The sequence below is a fragment of the Typopeltis vanoorti genome, chromosome 1 (genome assembly GCF_054136105.1).
Source record: "Typopeltis vanoorti isolate ZY-2024b chromosome 1, IOZ_Tvanoo_1.0, whole genome shotgun sequence".
NCBI lineage: Eukaryota > Metazoa > Arthropoda > Arachnida > Uropygi > Thelyphonidae > Typopeltis > Typopeltis vanoorti.
The window spans coordinates 101,046,343-101,058,800 of NC_143549.1; the positions used below are offsets into that span (position 1 = coordinate 101,046,343).

At 35.8% G+C, this 12,458-nt stretch overlaps 1 protein-coding gene across 7 annotated transcripts in view; it reads right to left on the reverse strand.

The window, feature by feature from the left end:
* Positions 1 to 12,458, reverse strand: part of LOC150110256 (pyruvate dehydrogenase phosphatase regulatory subunit, mitochondrial) — a 366,839-nt gene that overhangs the window by 290,934 nt on the left and 63,447 nt on the right. For all 7 annotated transcript variants that reach the window (XM_090398625.1, XM_090398618.1, XM_090398634.1 and 4 more), the window contains exon 6: positions 5,667 to 5,748. In XM_090398625.1, coding sequence (XP_090254751.1) covers positions 5,667 to 5,748 — 82 coding nt within the window. The remainder of the gene's footprint in view (positions 1 to 5,666; positions 5,749 to 12,458) is intronic.

Consider the following 12,458-nt stretch of genomic DNA (forward strand, 5'->3'; position numbering starts at 1 on the left):
TAATGTGTATTAATGTGTTATTAGAACTAATCTCAGATGGTATGGTCAATGATTCTAGTAGCATGGCTTACACGTTGGTCATACATAACTGGTAATTAGTTTCTGGAATTAACAACGCATATAAAGTATATTAATTAAAGGTAACTTTAATGAATAACTTCTATATTTCGGCAACGTCACGTTGCCATCTTCAGGAACATAAAGCTATGGTATGTGCACGCAGGCACTAACTAAAGCAAATGAGGAAGAAAGCAAGAAACTAATATTGTTCCTAAAGTCCTAATGGTGCCCTCTGGCAGGCTAATTTGATTGTCTTAGCAGTTGGGCTGAAGTTCTCATAATGTAAGTCTCCCAAATTTGGGGTAGTTTCATGCACCCAAATTTGTTGAGGTTAGGAACGTTTTTTAGAGCTGCTGATGATTACTTGAATAATCTTTCATATTTAAACTTGCTGTGGTGTATTATTTTTGTTTTCTTCCAACGAATTCTATGGTGGGTATCTAAGGCATGGTCTGTTAGCCCAGAGGGGCTGTATTGGTGAAACCGGATGTAGTCTTTGTGTTCTGAAATCCTGATGTTTGCTGTTCTGCCTGTTTGGCCAAAGTAGGACAATTTGCAGCTGCAAGGGGCCTGGTAGGTCTAGGGGAAGTGGTTGGTCTTTGGTAGAGCAGATAAGGGATGCCAACTTTTTATATGGTCTGTAACAAGAAGTAAGGTCATATTTTTTGAGGATATTGGTTGGTTTGAGGATATTGAATGAATGAATGGTCACTTAAACAGAATGGGAGAGGAAAGATAAGCAAAACAAGTTTTCTTTGCTAGGTTGGCAGGGAACAGACACAAAGGAAAACTGAGATGTAGATGGATTGATACAGTAAAAAGAAAAGACAGAAATATAAGATATCTAGTATTGAAATCTTGATAGATAACAGATTAATTAGGAGGAAAATTGTTGATCACAAGTTAGTAATGGTGTAACTTTTTCATGTAGTATTATTGTAATTATCCTGTACACCTCCCCCCCCCCGAGGGTACATATCAGGTATTTAATGATGATATCTTGAAGAAATGTGGTAAAAAATGATTAACAGGATGGACAACAATAAGATTAATGTAATGGAACAAATACTGAAAGAATGATAGATAACAGAATCATAGATGAGTAGTAGATGAATTTAATCAATTAACTCAAAAAGAATGGGAATATAAGATCACTGCTAGCCCAGTTGACTAAACAGTTAGCACACTTGCTCTCCAACCAAAAGAGGATGGGTGTGATTCCTACCATGAGCAGAGATGTTTGTGAATGTGTGGGAGATGAATTCATCACCCAGTGTGAAACCAGTGCTCTGCTTGCTGGAGACTTGAAGTAGCTTGAAAAAAATTCAATGCTTGGTGGTATCTAGAGCAGGGTTATTTAATTATGTATAAAACTTAGCCCATCCAAGGTATTAATGAATTATGGTTCTACAACTTTTAGTGGTTGGGTAAAGAACCACAGATGAACAATAGATGAACTGTATCACATGATATGAAATCACCACCCTGATTATTAGAAGCCTAAAGTGACTAGAGAAAATATATGTTTGGTCTCTAGAACAGGGTTTTCAGATTCACGAGTGGCTTCACGGTGCAACTAGTAGAACAACAGGACATTATGCCCTTTAAATAGAAAATACCCAAGTTTGATTCTTGTTGCAATGAGAGGTGTTTTCAGGTTTCCAGGTTTACAGCCATTTGTGGGTTTGAGATTAACAAAAATAAATAAATAAATAAATCCACAAGGTAATAAAAAAAATATATAAAACCCAAAGAAGAGATGGTAAGATATGCTAGAGCAAAATGAAAATTGCCTAGGATGGCATATATATTTGTGAAAGGCATATGAAATGCTTTAAGATTTCCATTTTTTTTTTCTTCGCCTGCATATAATCTATTCCTCTTTTCTCTACTGACTGGACTTCCTCTAGGCATATATTGCAGAATAATAGCAGCAAGATTATTTACTAGGCTGCTGATGTGGAAGACTCTCAAAGCATTATCATTAGGTTTGCTGCAGTATACTATCTAGCAGCCAGTCAGCAGAAATAGTTTTAAAGCTGTATTCTCTCTCTCTCTCAAAGAGAAGAAACATCTGGATGATTCTCCATAATGTCTAATTCTTACAATTTCAAACATACTGCATGCTGGAAGAAATTGGGGGGGGAAAATGATCTTTGCTCTGGAATTCAAACATGGCTTTTGACCACTTCAGGCTTTCAATGCAAAATGGTGGTATACCATTACAAACTGCTCTGCTATTGAATTAATTTAACAACAAAGATCATGACACTTAAAAGGAAACCTTTCAGACTTCCCTCCTCTTGGCAAAAAGGCTGAGAAAGGGTAGACCTCACTCACACTCAGAATATTCAAATTAGACAAAATTTAGAAAGGAATACCCACTTATACCAAAGTTGTGTAGGTCAGATGATTATATCAAACGCAAAGAATGTTTAAGTTGACTTAAAATATGTTGCTTCCATTGTTAAAAGCGAAAAAGATTACCACTGTCAAACGTGCTGAACAACCAGCTCCTGATGTTAGCATGTGCTAATATTAGCATGCGTTCAGTACATGTTGGTTGTTCCAACTACCCTACAGAATGCTGTGGCCATTTAAATCTCCCATAATAATAATAATGGTGGAGATAACTTCAAAATTTGATCATCATGATCATTTACAGAATTATCAGCACCAAGTAGCAGCTGGGAAGCACACTGTAAAAAGAGGTCCCACCAAAAAGTGGATGGCCAATTGCTTCTACAGTACTGGTAAGAAGGACTTGGAAGATAATGGCAAGGTTACGTACACCCAATGCTGTCCTTACATGTGATGGTAAAGTATAATGTAGAGTCCTCACAGCTTGCTTCAAATATGCAAGAAAACACACTGACTTACATTTATGTAAGAGGATCTTTGATGCCATGAATGTTTTAGTGTAATCCACAATGATCCCATTGCAGAACATATTAATTATTTCTGTTTGTATTTTCCATCTAGTTGTGAAGGGTTGATTTTTTATTTTATTTTATTTTTTTTATCTTGAATTCTTTTATTTTGGGATGATATGTACACCCAGTATCCACCACCTTTCTCTGAAATAATATCAAATGCCATGTCAAGCTGAACTTCATCATAGTTCAGCTTGTGAAATTGTCACAAAGCTTTTTTTGACCAATGCACTTTCATGTAAAGAGACGATATCATAACAGTTAACAGAACTGATGCAGGTGTAGACTTCTGTGGCTAATTGTTTCAAAATATATATAGAACTGATGCATTCTAGCAAAGAGCAGACAAGGTCATAAAGGCCAGGAATATTGTCACTCTGAAAAAGCCCCATTCTGTTGGGACAATCACAGAGGTTTGTATCCTTTTAGATACTTTACTTTTACCTCTCAGTATACATAGGGCTTTTCATTCATTGTGATAACATCCATTTCTTTGACTTCTGATAGATGTTCTTTCTCTTGTAATTTATGCATTTTGGCCTGTGGAGTCTTTAGTTAGGTGATGCTTTTTTTATTGCTACATTGGGCATAGATGGTGGTACCAACATAGAAATTTAAGTATTAACATATTTTCTGCCATTTAAAATTTCAATGGATTAAGCATGATGCCTTACAGGGTAGTTTAAATATCTTGCTCAACAGAAGCTGGAGATTTAGGAATGTCAAATGTAAGAGTTATTCTACATATAGGTATAAGCCTTAAGGATGCCACAGAAGATCTCTTAGATCAGAGCATATCTGGAATAATTTAGGTTTTCAGAGTGGGATGTTACAATGACTGGTAATCTCCCACTGGGTACTGCATGAGGGAGATGCTCTGAATCTGTGATGTCATGAAAATCTCTTGAACAGAATTCCTTGACTGATTTTGGTCATCCTACCAAATCCATCAAATCCTACTGGATAATGAAAGACAACATTTTCCTGATTCAACAATCACATATCACATCATAAGTCACGATATATTAAATGCCTGATGTTTTCTGTTTCTTTGTTTCGGAACTTGGTTTGAATACTGCGAGGGACCCCTCATAAATTTGATGATTTATGAGAGAGACCTCTCATAAATCATCAAATTTAATCTCAAAAAAGAGATTAATTCTAAAGAATAATCTCTTTTTTGAGATTAATTAAAAAAAAGATGAAGAGCTCCTCATCTACCACAGATCCACACATGGATGCCCCACTATATGACAGGCAATAAACATACTTGGAAATAGAATGCGCAAGCTAACCCCCCCTGAATGCTATACTAATACCACAGCAAACCATGAGTCCTGTTCCCAGGCCATGAAAAGGAGATTCACTGCAGCTCTGTAGTCCATTCTAGGTAAACTCCCACTAGGTGATTGGTCATGGCCTACATATCTTGCTGTCATAAGTGCGAATGCACTGAAACTCAGCTATGACAGTCTTTAAATATGCAAAAAAGACTCGAGAGAAGCAGAGTAAAGATTGCAGAAGGATTAAAAAAAAAAAAAAAGGAGGAGGAGGAAGAAATGCACTGGCATCATCAAAAGGAGTGTCCTATGATGAACAGGCATCCCACACAGAAGAGGAGAAACACTCACATGGAATGAAATCACCTATATAATAAATTGGGACATTTAGCATTAACAGTTAATTGAAATTAAATGATATATTCAGGTGAAATTACAAATGATGGCTGGTGTGCTAAAAGTCAAAACAATATATAGCCTTTTTCGGCTTTGGAAAATGTTTTTGAGGACAAATGAAAAATCCAAGGAAGAAAAGTATTTATTCTAAGTAGCTATGATATTGTAAACTTTAAAATAAGTGAAACTAAACTGTCAAAAGGTGGGATTTTATTATTTAAATTAAAAATTAAGTGCATTTAAAAGTAAATGAACCAAAGAAACATGCAAAACCATATTTTAACAAGGGAATCAGATATCCCTGGATTAATAGAAATACTCATACATAAATTAAAGATGCCAAGAAATTATATTCTTGATTTAATCCTTTATCCAAGTGTAAGCAAACAATGTTTGTGCATGAAATGTATTCATGGCTAAGCTACTTGTATATAGAGGCTAATGACTTCAAATCAATTGCCTTAGTATCCCATAATGCAAAGCACACACCTTTCAGATGAGTATAATGCAATGCATTATGGGAAGAGCCATTACCCAGATTGGTTTTGACCTTTATAGAGGTCTAATCAGTGGGAGACAGACCTAGAAGAGATACCAAGGTTGAAGTAATGCAGAAGTCACTATATTACCCATATACAAGTAGTCAAAAGGTGTCATACCTTTTTATTAAAATAAGGTAGAAACTGGTCTGTGGGTAGTGGCCCTTCCCATAATGCACTGCATTAGCTACATCTGGAAAAGTGTGTGCTTTGCATTATGGGATACTAAAGCAACTGATGTGAAGTCTTTAGCCTCTATATACAAGTAGCCCAGCCATGAAGATACTTCATATATTTGGATAAAGGATTAAACCAAGCATATAATTTCTTGGCATCTTTAATTTACAGTATAATCAAGTGAAAATACTTTCAACATCAGGTACATAAAGTACTTAATACAATTATTGTATACCTAAATCTACAGATTTTTATGGTGTGGTTAACATATTAACTTATACCTAATTTTTTAGCTTCCTGAGCTAGAGTAAAACAGATTTCATGTGGATCAATAACTCCATCTCCAGGAATCCAAAGTGCATGCTACACAAATTAAACACAAACATATAAATTTAACAAAATTAGCATAACAAAGAGTGAGAATTAAATAGAATGCCTAACAACATAGATGAAATTTTCTTATCAAAACTTTCAATATTTCACAGTTTGTTATATGTAAATTATAATAAAAGAAACATACATACTGTTTATAATATTATGACATGTTTTTTCTCTTCAGATTTCCTCATCAATGCCAGAATATGCTAGGGATTTGTACATTCACCTTCTATAAGAAATTACTTTCTCTCACTGACAACAAATCTTGTCCACAGCTTTGCTGATGACAGTAATCTGTACTCCTCTTTTTTAGTTGATAAACCATGCAGTACACAATCACCTGATGACCCCCTCTCTTTCTCTTACATTTTCACTGCAATCACTCACTTTTAGAGTGATTTTTTTCCATCTTGTGTGCCTCTTACATTATAAGAATATAAGCAGTGCCTGAATTTATGCTAGAATGATAGAAGTATCAGAAACAAGGGAAATTAAATGGTTGCATTGATTGAGTTCGTTCACCCAAAAAATTGTTGGAATAAGCGAAACATGGCTGGATGAAAATGAAATCCTAACAAGAATAGAAATGGAGGGGTATGATGTATTTTGTGAAGAAAGGATAAAAAAGGAGGTGGAGTGTTATTGATGATAGAAAAACATTTATGCCCATACAAGGTGCAATGGGGAAATAGTGATAGTGGTTTTGAGGCAGTGTGGTATAAGACAGAGGTGAACAGAATGAAATACTTAGTCGGATGTTACTATAATGTGGAGGGGAAAGACCTGAAATGTATAAGCAAATTAGCCAAACAAATAGGAAAAGAGTGATCATTATGGGTGAATTGAATTATAGCAATATAGATTCGAATGATAAGTTAGCAACTAGAAGTAAAGAAAATTAATTTCTCGAGTTTTTGAGGAACAACTACTGCAGACAGCATGTATCAGAGAGCACATGAGGATTGATGACCTTGAATTTGATCATCTCATTAGAGAATGTCATTATATATGAGATGTTAACTCTCTCTCTCTCACCAGTTGGTGAGGGTGACCATGAGGTGATTACTTGAGTGGTTGCCAATCATTTGAGGACTTTTGCAAGGAAAGGATATATGTAGAACTACTAGCCTGCTGATTATGAGAAGCTCAGGAGATTGTCTGGAAGTGTTAGCATGGAATGAGGAGTTGGGTTGGAAAGGAGATCAATGATGCTTGGGTGTGATTGAAGAACTACCTAGTAGAGGCAATGTCTAAATGTATTCCAAGGGTAAGAACGTTATATAAGGTAGGTGAGAAATGGGTGAATGAAGAAGTCAAGCATGCATTACAAAGAAAGAAGGCATTATGGAGGCAACATAAGATGAGTGGTAATAATCAATTCCATGAGGAGTACAAAGAACAGGCAAGGAGGATGGCTTGATTGGTAAGGGTAGCAAAAGTACAGTATAAGCAGCAGTTAGCTAATTAAGCAAAAAAAAAAAAAAAAAACTAGGGAGTTTTTACATAAATAGCCAGCATAAAAAAAGAATAATTATGCTCAGATGGCATTGATTGGATAGAATGGTATAAAGATAACTGATGCAGAGGATATAGTTGAGATATTTAATGAGCAGTTTATAAAGGTCTTTCACTCTTGTGAATGTGACATCATGCAAAATTTGAAACCAGTGGATGATGAGCAGGAGAGATTGACTGAAAGTGAGCAAGAAGTATATGAGGAATTGAGCAAACTTCATGTTAAATAAGGCTGAAACTTGATATATCACCAAGTATTGTGAAGGAATGTGTGTGTGTGTGTGTGAGAGAGTTGATATATGGTTTGACATATTTGTTTAATATGAGGCACACACTGGGTCAAGTTCCATAGAAGTGGAAGGAAGGCAATATTGTGCTGCTTCATAACACAGGTGACAGAACTGGAGTATCAAATTGTAGGCCAATCTGTGTGACAGGTGTTGTGGTTAAAGTGTTGAAAAGGTTACCAGGGTCCAGAATTGGGTTGACTACAGTAGTATTATTTTTGATGGACAGCACATATTTTCTAAAGGGAGGTCATGTTTTAGTAATCTACTTACTTATTACAATATGGCAACAGCTGCAATGAATGAGATGGTAACAGTAGTGTACTTAGATTTTGCAAAGGCTTTTTTTAGATTACCACACAATAAGTTGATAATCAAACTACAGCAAATGGGGTTGGATATTAGATTAGTGCATTGGATTGGAAATTGTCTATCTGACAGATATCAGCAATGTTAAAGATACCAAGCAATTTTATAAGCTAGGTTTTAATCCTTTTTTCCCAAGCAAGCAAACAGACAAGTAAGTCCAGTTTGCGCCTGAACATAGTTCAAGTCTGAGGCAACTCGTGGTAAAGGTGAAGTAAGTTCCGATCACTTTCCTTAGTATTTTCCCCCTAATGCAAAGCACATTCCCTTGCGAAGATATATGATGCTATGCATTAAAGGCAAGGGCCACTACCCAGACCCAAAAAATGCCAAGGTTGAAGTAATGCAGAGCTTATAAATTTGACCTAAACAAGTTGACACAAGGTGCTTTGACCTTATTAAATAAAAATCTCAGGATGAGAGTAGGATGTAGAAAGTTCTTTTAACTTGGATATAAACTATGTTAAAGATACTGGTATCTTTAACATAGTTTATACCCAAGGTAAAAAACTTTCTACAAGATATCAGCAAGTTGTGTATGGGGGGGCAATATCCTGGAAGAGGAAAATCACAAATGTGCTTTAGGGGATCTGTTTTAGGGCCATTGCTGTTTAACCTATATATAGTAATGATATTGGGGAAGATTTGAATGGAAATATTCAGTTGTTTGCAAATGATGAAAAGTTGGGATGAACTATGAGGAGTAGAGCACATTTACTCAGCCTATTCAAGATTTGAATAGGCTGAGTAAATGTGAATGGTTCCAGGAGTGGGATACCAGTTCAATGTTGAAAAATGTAAGGTTTTAAAATTTAGAAAACCAAGATGGGATTTAGAATTTATTCTTGGTGGGGGATATATTGTTGGATGTAGAGTAAATATGAGATCTTGAGGTGATGGTGATTAAGGATCTAAAATTTAGAGGGCACATTGCCAAAATTGTAAGGAGAACATAACAAATTCTGACAATGATGCATGACACTTGACTTATAGAAGTAAGGAGATTCTGGTTCCATGGTGTAAGGCTCTGATTAGGCCACCCATGGACTACTGTGCACAAATTTGGTAACCTGCTTTTCAAAAGGATGAAGACATATTGGAAATAGTCCAGAGGCCATTGACGGTAGTTTCTGATCTCTGGAATGTTAAATATGAAGAATAGTTGAGAAGATGCAATTTACAGAGTCTAGTATATAGAAGGAAGAGGGAGTGACACGATAGAGATGTACAAGTTATTAAGGGGTTGCTATAGGATTAACATTGAAGAGATTCTTTTTATAAAATGGTTGGAGATAGAGAGAGAATAAGAGGTTATCCCTGAAAGCTGTATAAGGAAGGTGTTAGCAAGGGAGTGAGAAGTGCGCTTTTTGCATTTAGAGTTGTGAATGATTGGAATACAATGCCCGAGAGCGTGGTGTCTGCAAAGAATTTGAATGTGTTCAAATGAAAAGCTTCCAACTTAACAACCAACTAAATCTTCTTTGTAACAGTCATCCCTATATTATTTTCTCAAAATACCACCTCCAGTTGTTCAAGGAAATGCATCAACAGCTTCCTCTTTTTTTATATGTGTACAATCTTTCATGCATGGGACTGATAGAAAATAATAAGTAAATAGTAGACAAAATATCTTGAGTTAATGTTAAAACTACAGCATGTGCTCAAATTAAAGTAAACAAAGAAACTAGCAACCTAGAAACCTGTGTTTTGGCATATTACAATTATAATGGAGCAAACTCATAAAAATTTATAAGTATACTAAATAGTTTTTGGCTTCTTTAATTAACTACATATTCAATACTTAAATGACAAATCCTAATATAATAAATTTACAGAAGATGTCTAGAGGCCAACTTCTACCAAAAATCTTATGCAAAGAATATATTTATTCATGCAGGATTTTTTAGTGGTATTCAACTTTTTGTATATACCATAGAGAGAGAGAGAAAGAGAGATACAACTTTGAGAATCCCTGAGTAAAATTCGTTACAATATAGAAGGTAAAAGATGATTTTCACTGCCATTCACTACCAATCTGCTTATTAGATGCCTGAAAGAGGCGTGAATGAATTCAATGTTTGGTCTCTAGAGTAGAGTTTCTAGATTATATAATCCACACAGAATGGCATTTAATCTAGTCTTTCATAGGTTCAATTTGTATTTAAAAAAAAAAAAAGGAAGAAAGAAAGAAAAGTGACAGTTACAAGCAAAAAAAAAATTGCTTAAATTAAAAATTGCCCAGGAATGACAGCGATGAGTAGAAATGACAAAGAAAAAATCACGAATAGTGTGGTAGCAGAGATGTGGGAGGAGAAGGGGTAATTTGTTTGATGTGTGGAATGCATCTAAAGGACAAATGGAATTATATAAAAAGAAGTAGATTTGGTGTGATCTGTAAAGATTTGGTGTGAATCAACTGGAGAGAATATTACTTAAAAAGAGTATAATGAATAATGCATATATGGGATTAGGGCAGTGGTTCTCAAACTTTTTGCCTCTGAGCCCCACCTGACAAGAGAAAACACTGTCAGCCCCCCCCCACACACACACACTGGTTTTAGGTTTTATTTATCAAAATAGAAGTCATACTAAATTTGACATTTTATTCAGTTTATTTTGTGTTTTCTACATACTATTTAACAGTTTTTGACACAAAATAATTAAAGTATCATAATATTAGGCCTAATGTCATTAAGTCGCTGCTTTCAGCTGAGCATGTATAGTGCTGCCTGGAAGAGGATGCGGCCACTGCCGAACTATCAACACTGCCTCTGGCACATGTGTTTTATAAGTGCGAGTGAAGAAAATAATTATTAGTTATTTTGAAATTCATGATAATTAAAACCTGTATCATCAAAAGTTTTTCTTTCTGTGTTTTTATTTGTTGTTATTTTTAAAACTGATTTAGGGCAGTTTTAGTTTTTATCTGTAGGAAAGTATGCCGTGCCCCCCTTCAAGGTATTTGCCCACATCTGGGGTCGTGCCCCACAGTTTGAGAACCACTGGATTAGGGGATATATATATGGAAGCCACCTCCCAGTAATCGAGCTCTGACCTTTAAGCAATCACTTGGTATAGAGTTACATTGACACTTAAATGACTGAACTTCGTATTGTGTGAACAAATGAATTTTTTAAGGAATTTTAAAATTTCTTGTCACATAGATTTCATACTTGTATGCTAAAGAATAAATACTGATTTACAAAAATTAAATCAGAAAACCAGACCTCTTAAAATCTGGCAAATACTAACTGGTATAAAACATAATAAAATTAGTTTAATCCTTTATCCAAGTGTGAGCAAACAAAGTTTGCGCCTGAAAGTATCTTCAGGACTGGGGTAAGGTGGTACAACACCAGGGCAACTTGTTGCAAAGGTGGAGCAAGATACCAACACTCTCATCTCAGTATCTCCTATAATGCAAAACACATCTCCTTGCGGATATGTCTAATGTTATGCATTAAGGGAAGGGCCACTACCCAGACTAGTTTCGACCTTTATTGAGGTAGAATGGAAGTTCATGCCTTTCATCACTGGCCTCTTTAGATTTAAAAAAAAAAGTTGTGCTGAGAGTCAGCTTGAATAGGTTAACTTGAATGAGAGAGGAGGAGAATAGGTTAACTTGAATGAGAGAGGAGGAGAATAGGTTAACTTGAATGAGAGAGGAGGAGAATAGATAGTTAAAAGAGGCCTCAGTCGATCTACTTGGCCTGACTTAAATGCCAGCACCAAGCAGATCTCCGACATTATCTCCCTCCATCCGTTCTTTTCCGCATTCCCTGGCCAGCCACCTCTTCAGATGTCTGGCCGATGAAAGAAGTGAAAAACAAATGCAGGAGGACACACATAAATTGAAAAGCAAAAGGAACTAGGACACATAGAATCAGACCAATAAAAGAGCTAAGACACACATAAAATAGAACAAAAGTCAGTGAAATGACAGAATAGTACTGTAGGAACGGGGGAAGAGCCTGGCCCGAGTGATGCAGCCCACAAGGAGCTGCACCACCTCGCTATAAGCCTTCGCCGCTCGGGTTCTCAGGTCCGCCCCCTACTGTGAACTAGATAAGATATGAACGAGAAATTCTAAAAATGAACAAGAAATTTTTTTTTTTTTTTAATTCGATCCTTCCCTGATTCTCTCGAGTACCTTTTCTTCAAATAGTTTTGCAACATTTTCTAGAAATTTAACAAATAATGTCACCTCTTCATCATTTAAATTTAGTAGTTTCTGCATATCGATTGGTTTCCAGTGCAGTCTGTGGTAAATATGGTCTCCCCATTTTATCGATATCTGATTGTTATTCATCTCGTCCGCATATTGTATTTTAGGATATCCCAATTCCGTTAGTGCCGTAGTCACTTTTTCCAATAACTCGGGAGTCGTAATATATGTCGAATTGATGGCTGGTTTGAGATCCCAACTGAACAGTATGTTTTCTTCAGATTTTCCGACGTCTGTTTCGTTTTCTTCAGATTTTTCGACAGCTGTTTCATTTTCCCGCTTGTCCTCAGAACTTGACGTTT